At 44.6% G+C, this 18,846-nt stretch overlaps 1 protein-coding gene across 2 annotated transcripts in view; it reads left to right on the forward strand.

The window, feature by feature from the left end:
• MGLL (monoglyceride lipase) overlaps nt 1-18,846 on the forward strand; it is a 65,216-nt gene that overhangs the window by 34,430 nt on the left and 11,940 nt on the right. For both annotated transcript variants that reach the window (XM_075714332.1, XM_075714333.1), the window contains 2 exons: nt 15,658-15,794; nt 17,320-17,430. In XM_075714332.1, coding sequence (XP_075570447.1) covers nt 15,658-15,794; nt 17,320-17,430 — 248 coding nt within the window. The remainder of the gene's footprint in view (nt 1-15,657; nt 15,795-17,319; nt 17,431-18,846) is intronic.

Raw genomic sequence — 18,846 nt, forward strand, 5'->3', positions numbered from 1 at the left:
TTTTGAAACAGGTGAAGAAATGACCCTCTTAAAAGCAGACTTTAACGGTATCTACAATTAGGAACAGCTTCATCTTCAGGGAGATGCTTTTTGATGTCTTTGCACAATGAGAAAAAGGAAGCGTGCTTATTTTCACCTTTACAGGGGACAATTTTTCCATAGCAACAGCATTTCATTAATGTGACTAGCTTTCCTATTGTTTATTTGTCAGATGCATCTAGTTTGGAGGAGGTTGTTTCAGAAGCTAATTACTGATGATTCCTCACCTAGAAATGTATCTTCATACAGATGAGGAGTTTGTCATCCTATTGAGTTACAAACGACTGTTCCAAGTTACTGAACACCATTTGAAAAGTACAGGAGAAAATACATTTTGTGTATATAACTCCTATTGGATTAAAACATAGTCTGGTTTCTGTCAATACCTTTTTAGATAGATAACAAGAGTCAAAGGAGCACAGTCCATCTCAGGTTACTGTCAAGTTCAGCACTAACCTGGAGGAACAGCCTTTTTAAGGGGTGCGGTATTCAAAGAGAGCTTGTATTTGCACTGAAAAAAGGCGAAGGACAGGCAGCTTTACAAAGAGATGTAAAATGTAAAAACCAGTCAATAAATGGCCTAAACCTGCCATTTCATCTTCATTTTTAATGCACTTTATGCCCTACCTGCATTGGAAACCACTGAATAAAATTGCTCTTGCTGAACTGAACAGCTATGGTGTCAGGGGAAATTATGCACTAAAGCAAGCAAAACTTTTCAAAACTTCGAAAGAGAGAATTGATTTTCCTTACAACATAAGTAGCGGTCTGAAGTCATGGGATGGCTCACTTAAGCTCCATGCATTTGTGTGCTTTGATCAAAACGGGCAGTCTCATTCTATTTTTCACCAAATGTTGCTATTAACAGATTCCCTGGGCCTGCCCCAGGCAAACCTGCTGCAGTGGGTTTGTTGGTGCATTGTAAAACGCCATGAGCTGTCACAGGGTCTAAACCAACAACAGGCTCCTTGCAGGTGAGGTATGAACCCCGCCCAGCTTCACAGTCTTCAGTGGATGTCCCTTGATGGCCCGTCCTCTTAGATCAGGTTGAGGGTTGGGGCTGGAGTTGCGCTTGCCAAAGTAAAGATGCAGAAGCAGCCCGTATACTGCTTTTTATACTTCGTATACTGCTTTTTATACTTCGTAGTTCTAGTGTTTGTTGTTTGATTGTTTATTCGCTCATTCATAAAATGTGGCGTGTTGTCATAAAGCTTGTATGCCTGATGCAAATTGGTGGATTTCCTCCATAAATAACTAGCCCTGTTGATTTTCCTGGGAGTAGCTCTATTTGTTACAGACTGTGAGCCCTTTTAAGGGACTGTCTCGCAAGTCCTAAAACTAATAGGCTTCTTCCTTATTACAAAAGATGCAGAGACTTCTTTAAAACCCAAAATGTTCTCTAGCAGTGACTGCAAACAAGACATTGAATATTGCAGCAACAAGCCCCAGAAGCATAACAGACAATGAACAAAGAGAAAACTCATCCTTTTTTCAATTCACATATTCAGATTCTTCCCTCTGTTATCAGTCTGAGTGTTGCAGAGAAACATATTTGGTTACAGTGTCTGTTTTTTTCACTTAATCATGTTCCTCCTATTGCACATTAATTTTGAATGTGAAACAGGACATTTCTTTGCTTATTAAAACATACTCTTATTAGGAGCACAGACAGGAAGACGCTCCCTGGGTTATCTAGTCTTTTGTTCCTGCAAATAGCTTCCCTGTGTCTTTTTCACAAATGGTCAAAGCTCAGTTTTTAACCAAACTTGGTTGCTAGCAAACACTGTTCCAGCTGAGCAGGCTGTTCCAGGCTCTTGCTCCTCTGACTCTTAGAAACGTCTCACTTTTTGTCCCAGTGCATTTCTGCCCACTTTAGAGCTATATATTTCAATGCCAATGTTTTCCTCTTCTCCATCTATTAGTTACCCACAACACATTAGTTAAGAGCATTACTCTTTTGGTCTCACACCTTGTCTGCAGAGCCAGGCAGAGCATTAACATTAACTGACATCTCTCACTTACGTACCACATAACCCTTGCACCTTTCCTGGTTCTGCTTCTCCTTCCCCTTTGAGGCATCAGGCTGACCTTGTATGTGCCAGACGCCCTCAGCTTCGCCTCTTGCTCCTTCAGGGATGGTGCCAATGTGTGCTCCCAGCCCAGCACTGTGGCTTCTCTTTAATTTCAGAATGCCTTTAATTTAAAACCATGTTTATAATATGAGTCTTACATGGTTTGGGGGGTTATTTCTTAATTTCTTGAGCTCTCCATCTCTAGACACAGAATACACGCTTGCACCCTCTGAAGGCGGTAGCTAAATGTCACTAACTTCAGTGGGGCCAAGGTTTGACTCATGGGTTTTAAGGTTGTTTTTCCTATTTTAGTAAGAAGCTGACATGTCTTGGACTCTTATTTTAGAGGAGAAAAGATCATTTTAGCTGATAAAGGGGTGTACAGGGAACTATGAGAATCATGGTTGGTGATTTGGGAAATGATTTCAGAATTTTAAAAAATTAATCTTCGTAATTGAAAGCCTCTGGCAGTGTGATCCTCTTCGTTTCCGAGTCCGTTAGTAAAGTAAAGGAGAACATCTGGCTAGCCTCTTGTTCGGTCTCTAACTCAGATGAGACTTTCCAGCATCACAGTAGCATTCCTTTCAGCCTTGACCATCTTCCTTCTTTATAATAACACAATGAGGATTGCAAAAAGATCTCACAAAACCTAAGGCCAGCTGGAAGCAGTCTGATGTGAAGGTGTGTGCGGAGCCCGCTATGAAGCCTTCTGCTCAGTCTGGTGGTCAAGGAGCCAGTTGGAGTGGAGATGTTTCGGTTTTGTAATGCACTAAGACATCAAATGGGAACTCATCAACACATTTCTGTAAGCAACAGCCAGTCCTCAGATGATAGCGTATCTTGGTCTGTGCCAGCTGTGGCCAAATTTTAGTGACCTGAACTAGAAAAGCTCTTTTGCTTGGTATTCCGAAGACTTCCTTGGATTTCACATAGCTTTAGGCATGGCCTATGGTCTGTTACGTTTCAATATAGCAGCAGTTTTGGTAGCCATGGATATCTCTTGCAGGTAGCCCTTCCCATTAATCATATGATCGATCCTGTATGATTCAATCGGGATGTGGCTCATTCTGTATTGCAGTAGTAGACTATGCAAGAAGGTGTTTGGAAACCTCCACTCGGCTCTGCCAGATTCATTGTGGATCTCAGGAAGAACACTTCACCTCACTATGTCTCAGGTTACTCATGGCAAAATAGGAATGTGATACCAACTTGCTTCCAGAGAGCTTGCAGACAAAAAGCCCTGAGCTCCAAGAATGCAAACCTGTTAACTGTGAATGGCTCTTCACAGGCTGAGAGGAAGATTCAGCCAGTGAAGAGAGCAGCTTAGAATGAAATATCTCACCAGTATTTAAAGGGAAGAGGCAGGAAAATAACAAAGGTTGAATTGCAACTGTGTAGTGTTTTCTTATGTCCAAATGCTAAGCATTTGCTTTCAGAACTGCTAAGGAATGGGGTTGTGGGTGGAAAACACACAATCATGTCAGATAATTAGCTGCTGGTTGACTGGTTTGGTAGTTAAATGTCCTTTGACTGAATTTGTATTCAGGATTGCACCTGGAAACTTGAGCACTTCACAAACAATGCAGAAAAGTTATTCTGTACCAGCTAAGCCTGTGCTTTACTCCACCCTCTGTCAGTATTGCCCCACGAGTGGGAATGACCTGTTTTAAGCACAAGGTGAGATTTCCTAGGGCATTCAAACTGATGCGAGAGAGCCTATCCTGTGGCACTCAGGGGTTAATTTCTCTGAAGATACCGTCTGCAGATTCAGTTCATGGGGAAAGCTGTTATACCCACAGCATCTCTAATGCTGGGATTTATTCAGGGCTTGGCAGTACTCTCCAATTTGCGAATTCTTGTTTAGCTTCAAAAAAAAAAAAAAAAAAGTGCTGAATTGTAGATAGTACAAAGACTAATGCTCTCAACCCCGATCCCTTAAAATTGACGTTCTCCACACTGCATTTATTTTCTGGTTCTGAATTTGTCAAAGACAAAGCGTGCTGGGACACCCTGGCAGTTTGTCTAATGCTAAGGAGCAGGCAGCCTGATCCGTGGTGGTGCCAAGTTCATGCTCAGTTCAGCAGAGGGCTGGGGGAAGGGAGAGCAGGCTGGGGGCTGTTCTGAACTGACGCTGCCTGATACGACCTGTTATTTTGACTACAGTCCCGTGCCTTTTTATGAACGTTGGACCTATCCTGCCCAGATTTTTAAGAGAGCTTTCTCTGAGCTGCAAATATGCCCTCACTGACTGATTGGAAAGTAGCTTGCACAGCCCAAAAGCAACATACAGGTCCATCACCTTCAACAGCTCAACACTTGTACCTGTGCGTTGTTTACTGAAGCGCAGACCTGCCAGCTAGTATTCATTGTCTGCTGTCAACCAGCCAGCGTTTGAAATGAGTAATAGAGCTCAGAAAGCAATAACCTGCCTCTTTGATCCCGGCTCATTTGGTAAATATATACGTAGTGAGGATTTCAGAGTTGCAGGGAGAAGAGTTACAGAGAAATGGGTATCAAGTGCTAAAAAGCAGCTGAAACAGTAACACTGAAATCAATCTCTACCAAGAAAGGACAAGAGCTTTGCTGCAGGACGAATTTAGTAGAGCTATTTTCTGCCGTGCTACTTTCCCCGTGACTTTCCCTGTGCACCATCTAAAGACCACACAGCCATGAGCCAACTGGCAGCCATGGGACGCTGCTCTGGCACACTGGGCAGGGTTGTCCCACCCAGGAATGCTCCCTGCCAGACCTGCTTAATCAGAAGGCTTTTTTCTTAATTGTGTTGCTGGGAAAAGCAGGTCCTGGTCAGGTCCGGTAGGGTTTGAGTGAGCTATAGCTCTGTTTGGATGTATCCTGTTAAAAAAACAAACAAACAAAAGCCTACCCTTATTTCAGATAATCCACCTGCTGCTCACCCATTGAGCTTGTGCAAAGTGGGTATAAAAAGCTGTCAGCTCTGGAAGAGTGGTATTTCCTTCGTGCCTTGTCAGGAACAGGGACAAATCCACTCTAATGAGGGTGACACTGCCGTGCGGCAATGCAAAGGAACGAAGAAAAAAGTGAAAATCTATTTAACTCTGTGGGAAAGCTCCCTTCGGACATGTTGATTGAGAACTGGAAGTGCAACCCATGGGGAGAACTGACCCTGAATGCAGGAGTTTGGGAGCTCTGGTTTGCTAATGACCTTTTGGCAGTTTGGTAGAACACCTTGTTGGTATCTTAGAGCATGATTCCCGCTTTTAAGAAGCATTATTATTCATTTGCCAGTTGCTGAAAAAATTACATAACCAAAATATCTGTGCCAGGATTGCTTTGGAATAGAGAAATGCTGTACTCCAGCGCCAAGAGTCTCAGAGACTATACAGAACCTACCAGGAGCCCTTGCCCTATATGGGAACATGTTTATTTAACATGTAAATAAATTGGGTGAAAAATGGCTCTTTTAAATTCTTTTTTTTGTTATTGATGTGGGTTCCCAATGGGTGGTCTGCATGGAGGGGAACCTTTTGAAGATAGCTTGAAAGGAAGTTGTGCCTGTCCCCCAAGACATTCGTCAGCAGCATGGAGGGAGTTGCTACATGATCCAGCTTTCATCTTTTTCTTCTTGATGCCTAATCTACTGTTAACAGGGAAGAATGAGGACTGTCTTTCCTGAGATGAATTGATTCGATTGTTTTCTCAAGCATAAAAATATTCAAGGCACACGTATGGATTTTGCAATGTAACTAGCTCGCTTGATCATGCTGTAGTGTGCTGGGCAAGGCTCCCTGCTCAGAGATCAAGAGGTGGGTCATTAACTTGCAGCGCTATTTGGAGGGGAACAATCAGGCGGGTTGTGCAAACTCTCAGGCAGGGCAAATGAAACCGTCTTTAAGCAAATAGAAGAGCAAGAAATGAATGGCCTTTGTTAAGGAAAAAATGGAAATGTTTTCTAGTTAAACAAGCTGTCATTTAGGACTTAATAGCATGTGCGTGTTGGAGAGCCAACCCACATGCCAGCCGTGCTTTGGAATAAATGGGCAGGGAAGGGAAAGGGGAGTGAGCAGTTCCACTCCAGTGCTGGCTTTTTCATTGAAAACCCTGGCATTCTGAATTGGCGTCCCAGCTGTTTTAAAGCTGGAACTTGGATCAGAAAGTGAATGCAAGTGGATTTCCATCCTTGTTTTCATCTGGGAAAAAATAAAGTTTGCACATTTTTTTTTGATTTTACGGTACTAAAACAAGAGAAGAAAATTATATATATGTTTTTAAAGCTAAATTAAAGGAGCAGTGAGATTGTCCTTTGGCTGCTCTCCTCTTCCAGTGAGTGTGAAACTCTAGCTACCATTAGTGGTATCTTAAGTCATATGTGGAGAGCAGAAAAGAGGCCCTTGTCTGTTCTTAAAAGATCAGCAGCATATAGGTCAAGTGAACTAGTGAGACCCTGGACTGACTCCAGCAAAGTCCATGCAATTTTTTCCACCATATCTGACCACTGATACTGGTTCTATGTCACACCAGAATAAGTCTTTGAAGACCAACTCTGATGCTAAACTGAGTCACCTCAACTATACTTCAGGAAATTATCTGCTCCTCATGAAAGAGGACAAAATCTCAGTGCAACACTGCAAGAATAACAGTTAAAAAATATTATAGGGCCTAAAATAAAATCACTTAGTGCCAGATTATAAGACTCCTTAGAGGCACCATAAATTGTGCCTCACTGATTATATATATCTTATATTTATATCATGATTTTCATCCCATAGGAAAAGAGATTAGATAGGAATCTTCACCCGTCAACAAAAGAAACTCTTTTACAGAGGAACTCAACAGCTGCTCAACCATCTACGCTGGCTTTGTGCAGCATTTTCAAATCATTGATCCCAGTAGCCTGGTAGAGAAGGGCATTCCCTTCACCTGTCTTTTGCTTTTAATATTCTTGAGGGCTAGCTTGGAAGGTGGCATTGCAGAAGGGGCTGAGGAAGAAAGTGGAATACTGTTGTGTATGAGCTTTGTGGAGAAGGAACCGGGCTCTATATTCCTCTTTCATGGGCCTTAGCTTCCATGAGCTGCTCAGCAGCAGCATACTGATTTTGTGATAGGAATGACAAAGATGCCCTAATCCCAGCAGCTTGGGAAGTGACTGTGATATGTGCAGGTTTTCATACTATCTTGCCCCCTTTTATTACATGACATCCCAGAAGACACATTTCTAGTCTGGCCACAGTGACTGCTGTTTGTAAATGTAGCCTATGAAGAGCTCATTATTTTGCAACACAACACTCAGATGGTTTTTTTCAGCATGTTTTCATGAGCGACATGATGTTCCAGGAAGACATTTAAGGAACTGTAGTTCAGAGCCAAATTCAACAACAGCATGAACAGCAACGGGCAAGACTTCTAAAGCCAAAAGAACCATTCTTGTATCCATTAGAGGTGAATTGGCTCTTAACATTAGCAGAAACAGTTTGCCTTGTCAGACAAAATTAACGACTGCTCTGATAAGTACCAGGTCATTTTGTTTGTCATCTCTGGAGTACAGAAATTTTAAATGGCTTCAGCAAGCCGAGTAGTTCTCTGCTCCCCAGCAGTAAGGCACAAATAATTTTAGTATAGAAAATTGCCTGTTTCTTTTTTTTTCTCCTAACCAAGACAACAAACAATATAACTCTGTGTGTGCACTATTCTAAAAATATCTCAGCTCTGCAAATGTGTCTCTGATGTGGGAGGAGAAGGCTTTCAGTTTGCTGCACTCTTTGTGTGAGGCAAGTGAATAAAAACTACCCAGCAAATGCTGAAAAAAAATGATTTTCCTAACCTTGAGAAGGAGTAGGGAAGCTGACAGACTTGTGTATTCAGGACAAGACTCCCTTTTGGTAAGAGAGAGGCAGAATGCATCTGTAATTCTTAGGTATATGCTCCATACATAAAATATCAAAGGTGGAGAGATACTTCTGTTGGGTACCATATCTAATGGCTTTATAATGTGCTTCTTGTCATGGGCAACCCAGTGTACTCACTGTATCTATACAGGTGGTGTGAAAGAAGGGATGCTGAGGACTACCCAGACAGAGTGGACAAAAGTTATTAAGGCTAAGCATGTGTTGAGCTATATTTCAGATCCTCGAGGAATGTAAAGATGGAAGCAGTGGTGAGGGGGAACCTTCTCCTTTTAGTTCCTAATGCTTGCCATCTGATGTGGAAGCAGTCCTCCTGAAAAAGCCTTAGGCAGTAGGCTTGTATCAAATATTCACAGTGTAAAGCTTGCCAATACTGCAGAGGAGGTTTACTCTGCACTGTGCCCCAAAGTTCTGTCTGCTGGTGGTCCCGATCACAGGCTTAGCTGGAGCACTCCACAGCTCCCTTCCAGCCTAAGCACCACTTTTTCTTCCTGTGGAAACCAGAGCTGTGGGAGAGGATGAGACAGATGGTGCACAGCTAAGGCTTGGTCAGATGGACATTGAAAAGCTCACGTCCAAGGTTTAGCTACAAAATACACTGCAGCACAGCAGCTGACCTAGGTGGCAACTTGATCAGAGTCAAGGTAGCATGGCAAATCCTAGGACCGCTTACGCTGCTTCTCAGCTAGCTCAGGTGTCCCAGTCCTGCCTTTGCTCTCCACCTGCATGCAAAATGAAGAGTATGTACCTATGGAGGGCAGACACTACTGAATGCCCTCTGTGCACCAGACTTGATTTGGTTGGGAAATGGAAAAAGATAGGGGGGAAATAAATCCAGAACGGGGTCCCTTGCTGTGATAAGTCTGTTCTCAGGGCAAGGAAGCCGCTTGTTGAGTAGGAATCTGCAGGATGAACTCAGGGGTGTTTCCTGTGTGTATTTGTTCTGTGAGTGGAACATTTGCTTTACATGTTACTGACAATACAGGCACAGTCTGTTGACTTTTCCAGATGTTGATTGTCCTGCTTTGAAGTTTCTTCCTGTTGCTTTAAGTTGTTTGTGTGTCTGAATGGTGGATTAGATGTACTGCTTGTTAAACAAATAATTAAACATTGAGAGCTTTGAAATCCAGTATGGTTAATTAATGAGCTTTGCTCACTTGATGAAAAGGATGTGTACTTGATTCATTACAAAACAAGTATCGTTTTTTCAGTAGTGAACTGTTATGACAATTTGAAGTGTTTACTAGTTCATTAGTACTTTTTTTCATTAAACCTTGAAAAAACACCCAAGCAGAAAATCAAGGCTTCACCAAACATTTGCTATGTAAACCCATTATTAGTGTCGTCTTGTGTATTGTCTCACCCACATTCTCCATCTCTCTGCTTTCTCCCATCATGTCCTCTGCAAAACTTTGCTGCCTTACAGTCTGGGATTAGAGTTAATTATTACTTTTAGATCTTGCAGAACCTTGGACCAAGGTCTGTGATGACGCCCTGCAGTGCTGGGTGCTGTATAAGTGCAATAAAAAGCAGTCCTTGCTCAGACGAGTTTCAATAGATCTCATAAATACTGGCATCAGCTGTAATGTTGTGACACCACTGAATTAACTGCTGCACTGACTTCCAAAACTGAAATACTCCTGAAAACTGTATCTGCTTCATCTTATGCTTTAAGTATAAGTTTTACCTCCATTCTGCATGCATTTTGTATGGGGCAGAGAAGAAAGCAGAGGCAGACAAGGGTCGCTTGTCTCCCAGTCTATGGGGGTTGGATATTAAAATGAGCTACTGAAGTGGTCCCTTCCCATAACAGTGGGATTGCAGGGCAGGTTGTAGACCACCACAGTGAGGTCCCCACCTGAGCAAGCTGCCACAGGCTCAGGAAGATTGCGAGAGAGGGATTAGGTTGGCACATTTACACTTTGCGCACCAGAAGAGCCATCCAAATTTCTGTCACTGGCATCTCCCTCCTGCGGGCTTGAGACCCAGTATTGCTCCTCTGTGTGGACCACCTGCAGAGTGAAAGCATCTATGAGATCTTTTAATTATGGGTTTTTTTCCTAACCCAGACAGTTTAGCAGCAGGGAAGGCATACTATTTTCATGTCTCTCTCCAGCAGCATCACTGCTGGGAGTGAGAGCAAAAAAGGGAGTGCAGTGTCCAGCACCAGTGAGGAGCCCATCCTGTCTCCAATTTGGAGCAGAACACAGAGGCAGAGACCTTCAGAAATAAAACAAATCTGTCAGAAAGCTAATAAACACATAATACTCATGTAAGTAACTCCTTTTCCAAAAGGCATTTAGGCATTTGCTTCAAATGGAGTTGTCAGGCTCCAGTAAGCTTACTGATGAAGGAGGCACTGAAAGAAGAGGGTCTTCCACATGAGCTTCGTGTGGGCTTTAACAAAAATCCTTCCTTTGCACACCACTGCCTGTGCTGTAATGTGCTGCTGCCTGCTGCTACCATGGAGCCAGTGCTGAAGCAGTAAAATCACCTTTTCTGGCCTCCAATGGCTCCTTTGGGAATTGAATCGCACCCATGCTCCAGCTTATTAAATCAGACACTACAGAACTGAGCCTTGCCAATGGTCCCCTCTGACATAATTAAGAAGTGTCCTTTCGATGTGGGACCCTGCGGTACAGGACTGGCTCCTCAGCTGTGGCTGGTGAATCATTGACTTTGCAGCGGTGGCAGTTCTCACCTTTAACTACTTCTGAAAACTCCTGGTGCTCCTGTGTTAGTGCCACTGCAATTCCAAATGTATTTATACTCAGGGAGTGGTAAGCCTGGAGTGCCTGACCATCTCCTAATTCTCCCTGTTCTTGGTTCTCCCGCTTCAAAATCTTGGAGTTAGGTATCTAGCCAGGAAAACAAACATACAGTGTGATGGATCCCGAGGCAGGAGTCAAGGCCTGCATTCCTCCTGATTGTTTCTACCATCAGTTGGTTAAGGAAAGCATTTCACCCCACAGATGCCTCTGGTGGTGTCCTCACTACAATAAAAATGGATCCAAACCATCCCCTTTCCCCCAAAGTTGGAAACCTCAAAATATGTGAAAAGTCAAGATCCAGAGTCTGCCTGGAGAATTACTGCTCCCCAGGCATATTTCTCATGTCCTTTCTCTCTGTTTTATGGCTTTTCCATAATAAATAGGGAGCAAAGGCTGAAAAAACAACATAGCCCATAATTTCTGCTCTCCCATGACTGTAAGCCTTAAGGAACACCACTGAAATCAGTAAATTTACAGCAGCATAGCTGAAGTCAACATCTGACCCTGCATTTCCCCTGTCACCTCATCTTCTGTAGCAAAACGTTCCTGCTGAAGCTCTGAAGAGCAATGCAATCCACACCTGAGCATGCAGGGTCGCGCTGTCCCTTTGTCAGGAGAGTTTGGCACTAGGAAAGAGAAAGAAATATGTATAGTGTGTGGCTTATGTACAAGTTGGTGTTTAGAACAAAAATTGTGCAAGTATCTGAGGGTGGACAAGGTGTGCTGCCGCACTCACCCATCCCTGCAGTGCCTCCGAGGGCTGTGTGCTAATGCACCCTAGGGTGTGCAGAGACAAGCACTACCAGGCGCTCCTCTTTGCCTAATGCTCTGTTGATCTTATTTAGTCTATTTAAGGACGGATTTCTTCAGCTGTGATGTGGCCCCACAGCCCCAGCAAACAAGCATCACGCCGGGAGTTAATCCCCAGTAAGCCACCGCTGCGGCGGAGCGGCAGGTAGAGCACCCATCACAGCTCCTGTCTGAATGAGTCTGCCCAGCAAGCCCAGAGCCGGGGTGCTCGTTTCTTCACGCGGTTCCCATTTGGCTGATACTGAAGGGAAGGCAGTGTCGAGTTGCACTGTGCTTTTTACTTACATTTTTTTCAGCCTATCTCCAATCTGACCAGGATGTAACATCTTTTGAGGCGTGTGAGCCAATGCCAGCTGAAGATTCTGGCTGCTTTGGAGTGGTTTTCAAAAGCAAGCCCCACAGCACAAGGGGATATGGGATTTGAGGAACATAGGGACTTGTGGAAGTGTGCATTTGCAGGGCCACAGGATCCATTATGCAGGCAGAGTGATACCTACATGGTGATAATGCACTCCCCAGAGCCCTCACACCCTCAAATATTTCATCGCTGAACCCTCAGCTTTGTCTTCCTGCGCAGCCAGTCAATATTCTTCCATCCAGAGAGGTGTGTAGCTTTGGAGGATCTATAATCGTAGGTGAAATCATGCTCTGAAGTCATGCTTTCCAACAGGTTTGACTGATCATGAGTTACTATTCTTGTCTGTACAGTGGCAGAGTTGCAGTTCGAGCAAGCTCATGCAGAAAATAGAGAGCAAAACTTAATAGCTATTACATATTGGGCCAGATCATTGCACCTTTTGTTCAGACTTTGTTTGAGCAAAGTATGTTATTTTGCAGTGGTGTGTTTGGTTGGAAATGGAGGCTTAGACCTCCTAATACTAGATTTGCAATTTGAAAAGATGTGGTTTGGATTTTTGTTTTTAAAGGCTTGCATCTAGGAAAGGGTGCCCACAATTATCTCAGTACATGCAACTCAAAATGATCGATCACTGAGCCACCGCATGTACACAATACTAGCAGTGAACCATGCAAGCTGGATGTGAAGCCAGATGGGTATGAAACCTATTTGACAGTTTTTGAAAACCAAGCGTATTATGTGGATGTGCACTGGCAATCACAGCTCTTTACAGATGAGCATCTCGTGGTTATAACCTCACATTGCCCTGTTGAAATCAGAGGCCCCAGAGGGAGTGTTGTGATGACGAACTCATGGAGCTGTGATTCTTGTGCCACTTCTCTGTTGTCTCCCTTGGGTGCATTTGGGTGTGGGGCAGCCTCTGGTTAGTTCCTCTTCCCAGGCGCAGGCAGCTCCCCTCCTCCTACACCCAGTGTCTTGCCATTGGCACTGTGGAACCTCTACGTCAGATTCATTCCCAGCAAAATCCAAAGCAAATAGTTGACATCAAGATCAACCTGACTTTTCATTCTTAATAGCTCTAAATGCAAAAGATCAGAGAAAAACATGTCAATATTCTTGACTGTATTGATGTTTGGTTGTGCACGTCTTCCATCTAATAGAAGAGGTCTTAGTTCCTCACCCTGAAGCTTTCTCAACTAGGAGATTCAAACTTGCATTAAGCTGATTCTCTGGTGGAGTAAGTTTGGTTTCTTGGAGGGGAAGAGAGAAAAATAGTAAAATAAAAGAACACAACCTAGTAATGCCATCTGGCTAGCCTTGCGCAAGGGGCAGGGATAGCATCAAAGCAAAGACTTGCATGGCCTTCCTTTACCATACATGCAGACAAACTGCTCCTCAAGCATTGCTCTGTGCCATCTGAGTGGAGAACAGTAGTTTAGTAGTTAAAAGCAGGGTCAAAAGGTGGGTTCATTCAGTTATTAATAAAAAACCCCAAACCCTGCAGAAATCCAATGAGATGCTTGTCACAGCTATTGCACAGGTATTTCTTGGCTTCCATATAACTCTGACTGCGATGAGCAGTATCATTGTTATGTGGTAGGACCGGGGGATTTTCTGCACACAGAGGACCAAGGAGGCTTTCCAGACCTGCCTCTGTCTCATCCAAATAATAGAGCAAAGCCTCACAGCCCCACAAAAGTGAGTCACGGCCCATATACAGACCTGGGTGACAGGGGCTTGCTATTTCTGCTTGCTCAGCTCTCTTGCACGGGCACAGTAGAGAAAGAGATACTAGAAGCAAGTGCAAGCAGCACCAGAGAAATAAAAGTGCAGAGCTCTGCTAAGAGAAAATTTTCCTCTCTCTGGACTATTCAAATCATATTAACCTGCTAAATTTGAAGTTTAAATATTAGGCAGATAACGCATTTGAGGTACACAAAGTGAGTGGGCTGGACATTTATAAAAATTGGGAAAAGCTCACTTTCCATCTGTAATAAAAATCAGTTTAAAGTTAATAGGACCACTATCCGCACATGGCTTCACTTCTGTAGATTATTGCAATTTGTATTTTAATTGGCTCTTAGATTTGTTTCTGGTCACTGATCCACGGAGAATGCTTGCTATATCATATTTTGGCAGGAATTGGAGTGTGTGCATGGAAGGCAGAACCGGTAATATGTTATTTATAATTGACCAGCATGACATCTATGGGTTTATCTGGCAGCGTGGCTGATTGCAGGGTTCACTGCCAAGAGACCCAGCTCTGGAGAGCACCTGGCAGGACCAAAGAAGAGCAGGTTTGGGGCTCATTTTTTCTTAGACGGAGTGCATTTAGTCCAGCTTTTTATTAAAGTTCTGCCTAATTTGGAAGGTGATTTTTTTGGATGGCTTGCAAGAAAATTAAGTTTAGACATACTGATTTCTTCTGGTGTGACTATTGCCAGCAGATCTAACTGAAAAGCCTTTACCTTTCCGGCTGGATAGGCAATGTTTTTCTTTGCTGATCACTAGAGGGGGTGCCATCCAGCATGCAAACAATTATCAGGCACGTCACATCCTTTGACAAGTCATTGCGCCCTTGTGCTTTTAAGTGTGCCTAAGTGCCCACTGGAGAAGGCCTAGGGAGACACACAGCAGGAGGGAGATGTTGTTTGAGACTCCCTATACCCTATCCCATGTGGATGGGATGTGTTTTTCCCTTCACAGTTTTCCTTAACCTGCATGGAACAGCAACAAGCAAGGAGACTGTTTTTAAGGAAGAATCCTATTTGTGATAGATCATAACATGTATGCGTGGTCAAGTAAACATGCAAACTGCGTCCCCGAGGTGGTATCCATTTCAGGCCTTTGCAAGCTCAAAATTGCCTGGGGCTGTGTTTGTGGCGATGCTGGCTCCACCTCTGCCAGGGATGCCGCTGTTCCCATAGCAACTCACCATCTCCCGTTTTAGTCTTTCCCTTCCCTTTGATCAGACAAGATAATTCCCAGATACAGAATGAGCTACAGCACCCAAGTGCAGTACACTTTGCATTAACACTTGTTTAGGAGGAGCATGCCACTTCGTACTTCCCCACCGCAGGCTGTTGCAACCACCATCACTTGGCCTCCTCTGCTGGGAGTGCTTCACCATAGGAGGGAAGGGCTCCAGCCCACCTAGTGCTCCAGGGTAGCAGTGAGAAAAGGCAGGACTCCGCAAAGTTCATGCACACCCAGGCACTGGAAAAGGCTGTGTCCATAACCCATTAAGTTTATAGCGACCATTTCTAGTCTTCAGAATTTTTCTGTTTCTTGCCAAGACTCTAGACAGTGTTTGGCTCAGTACAGTGAGCCATCAGACCCCAGCAGCTGTGGTCCCTGTGGCAAAAACTGATTTCCCAGGATGCAGTAACCTCCCATCCCTACAGCAAGGCAAAACAGTCCTTCTGCTCACCCTGGTGTTGAAGGCTGCCAGAGATTAGATCAGTGCTCTCAGTTTTAAGGAGCAGGTAGAAACACAGGGGAATATAAATTTTTTTTAACCAGATCGTGGGCAGTATGGCACTTTTTAAATTGTTCTGTGCAGCTTCCTTTGTATTTGTGCAGCACTCTTTCTGTTGAGAGGTGACTGCAGGAGAAGATCAAGTTAGGACAGTAACAGTCTAACAGGCATGTTTCTGCTAAAGCCTTTCTCAATTGCAGCCACTGCTTAGAATGACTTACATGCGTGCTCTCCTTTTCCCCTACAGTTGGCCATGGGCAGAGCGAGGGCGATCGTATGGTTGTCTCAGATTTCCATGTCTTCATCAGGGACAGCTTGCAGCACATTGATCTCATGAAGAAAGAGCACCCTGAGCTGCCTATTCTCATTCTGGGGCACTCCATGGTAAGCACCATCCCCTACTCCTCCCGGCAGCACCCAGGACACGTGCTGCAGTGCGGTGGTACTCTTGTGGATGGCAGGAAATAACTCAGCCCACAGCAGGAAAAACAAAACTACAATTAACTCCCTTCCGCTTCATTCACTGACTGAGTTGCCAGCATGCCTTATCCCACAGATCTGTCTTGAATATAGTCGGTCCTTAACTTTTCTACCCGGATCATGGCCCTAATTAGTGCCATTTGCAACAATGGGCCTATTTTTTAACAGGACCATTCATTCACACTGGGTTCATAAGTCCCACCACCTCACTGCAGCATTGGGCTTCTCCGTTCATTTTAACCAGTGACCAGGAGGTTAAGCCCTCCAAAGCTTTGTGAGCGGCTAGGGGATGAAGCACGAAAATACCCTGTAGCCTCATTCTGTTAAACAACCTAACAGGAAAATGTACCAGGGATTAGGGCTGCAAAAACAAAGGCACTGATTTGGTGAACAGATCTGAAGTCTGATTCTGACAACACGGGCCAAATCCCTTTATTCAAGCTAGCAATATTCCCACTGATGTCATTGATCTGCTCTCCCTGCCTTCCCAGAGGAGACGAAAATGAATAAGTACTTTGGGATTCAGGCCATGCTCGGATAAACAAGTGTTCTTGCATAAGACGGCATGGCATGCTCTGAAGTGCTCGCTGCGCTCCAAAGCCGCTGTAACAAGGAGCTAATTTCCTAGTGAGGTCTTTGAGATGCTTCTCGCTGCTGCTCTATTTAACAAGCCCGTGGTTCTCCAGCAGCGTGGAAGTTCACCAAATATTTCCCTTGGCAACTAATCCTCTAACAACTTTCCCTAGCAAGCCAGCCAGGTCCCTTCTGTCCCCCACCCCTCACGCCATCAGCCGCTGTCCTCAGGAGAGCAGGAGGGCTCTGCCTGGCTGGTGTTCAGCTCTAAACCATGGGCTGGGTGTTCGCTGTCAGGCCCTGGGCACAGCGCTGTAGGGATGGAGGGGCTGGGGACACTGAAGAGGAGAATATTTAACTTCCAGTAATTAGTGAAGATTTTCACATGCCGGATGGCAGCATTGCGTTGCCCAGGTTACCGGTGCCACAAGCACGGAGCGAGCCCGGCTTCACGGCGTCTTCCCGATGCAGCACCAGTCTGTCACACTGATAGAGCCTCAATTGATTTTTCAAGTCCCACCTGAACTACAGCTTCAGACATTTTCTTCTTAGTCCTTTTAACTGAGGAGAACACAAGGCTTCCTAGGGAGCTGACGGACATTGCACAGAGAGTCGAGTTCAGTGTGACCGTGAGGGTTTACGGCACAAGAGCAGAAACCAGGTCTCTTCTCCCTCACAAAACCCAGACACTTCTAGTGCCCCTGCTCCTCCAGCCTTCCTTGCTGACCACACCACACTCTCACTGAGGCAGAAATAATTTGCTTGTTTGGACTAATCTCCTTCCAGTAACAGGATTACTATACAAATGAGATGTTGACACCTGTATTAAGCTGTGGGCTGTTATTTTGCATTGCAGGGGGGAGCCATCTCCATTCTGACAGCTAGTGAGAGACCCAGTGAGTTTTCAGGCATGCTGTTAATCTCTCCTTTAGTGGTAGCCAGCCCAGAAGTCGCCACTCCCATCAAGGTAAGAGCAAAACTGCATTGCACCTAGTTACCTTGCTCTTCCGCTGAAGGAAACGCATTAAGACCCCTAGCCTTAAAATGCAAAGCCCCCGCTGAGGCCACCTGGATGCCAGTCAATACTTCTCTTCTAAGTGCCTCCCCCACAGTTCCACCTACTTTTCAGAGGGGAAGTGAATCCTGAACTCATCCAGAAAAACTTACTTAAATGATAGTCGGAGAACGATGCTACCTCAGGAGGTGGTAGCAGACTGTGCTTTCTTCACCACACCCTGCAGCAGCCCACACAGTGCCATCCTTTCCCGTCCTCTCCTACAGTTTTCTTCCTGACTCGTACAGAGTCTGGTATAGTTGCAACACAGGCTGCTGGCTAAGTCAGGCCACGGTTATTTTTGGTGTTTGGGGGATGACCAATTTCTAAACAAAACTAGAGCTCTTGAGTCCCAGGAATCCTTCATGAGCCTCAAAGAAGGCTTCCAGCTAAAGCATCACTGCCCCAGCAGTGTCTCATTTGGCTTGGTACCAAGTCTGGTTCTTGTCCAGACCATCGCCTTCAGTTTGCATTTAGGCTTTACCCCTGCTGTCATTCACATCTCCGTTCCACAGCTATTTCTGATCCAAATTTGCACTGCCTGCTCTGCCCTTCCCCACAGAGGCTCTGCAAGGCAGCTGACCCTCAGCTCTCCCCTCCTGTCTGAATTTTTAAAAGAATAAACAACAATGCCAAAAGAAGCTGGAAGCAAAGGGAAGGACCAGCAAAGCCAGCAGGAATGACAGAACATCTTATTCCCATAGGACTCGTTCCTTTATCCTGTCTCCCTAGACTCTTCTCCTAGGGCTAGCTTCGTGTTTTAATCTACTTCTAAGCTATTTCTTCTGGCTTTTTTTCTTCTAAGAGAAAGGAAACAGATTGCCTTAGCTTTCAGTATAATCCTGTTGCACCTTCTGCTGTAGCCAAAGCCATCTACTGACCCCACAAATCATTACAAGCACCAAAGGGTGCTTTTTAATCACCTCACTCTGCCACTGAAGGAAACGCGTTAAGACCTCTAGCCTTAAAATGCAAAACCCTGTTGAGATCTGCACCACCAGGATGCCAGTCAATATTTTTCTTCTAAGTGTCTCCCCCACAGTCCACCTACTTTTCAGAGTGGAAGTGAATCCTGAAGTTTTCCAGTCCAGGAAAATTTATTTAAATAGGAGTCAGAGCACCAAAGGGTGCTTTTAGGAGGCTGGTAGCTGATTCTTCACAGGTGAGGCTGTACCTGACTCAGCATAAGGGTCCTGTGAGCACCAGTGCCCCTGTATTTTTTTACTTTGGAAAGGGAAAAAGAATAAATATTAAGAAAAAAAATAGTATAGGGTCTGAGAAACAGAATCTGAGAGGCACTGTCAGCCTTCTATTTCCAGTTGAGTCAAG

The sequence above is a fragment of the Pelecanus crispus genome, chromosome 7, assembly GCF_030463565.1.
Source record: "Pelecanus crispus isolate bPelCri1 chromosome 7, bPelCri1.pri, whole genome shotgun sequence".
In the NCBI taxonomy this organism is placed as follows: Eukaryota; Metazoa; Chordata; class Aves; order Pelecaniformes; family Pelecanidae; genus Pelecanus; species Pelecanus crispus.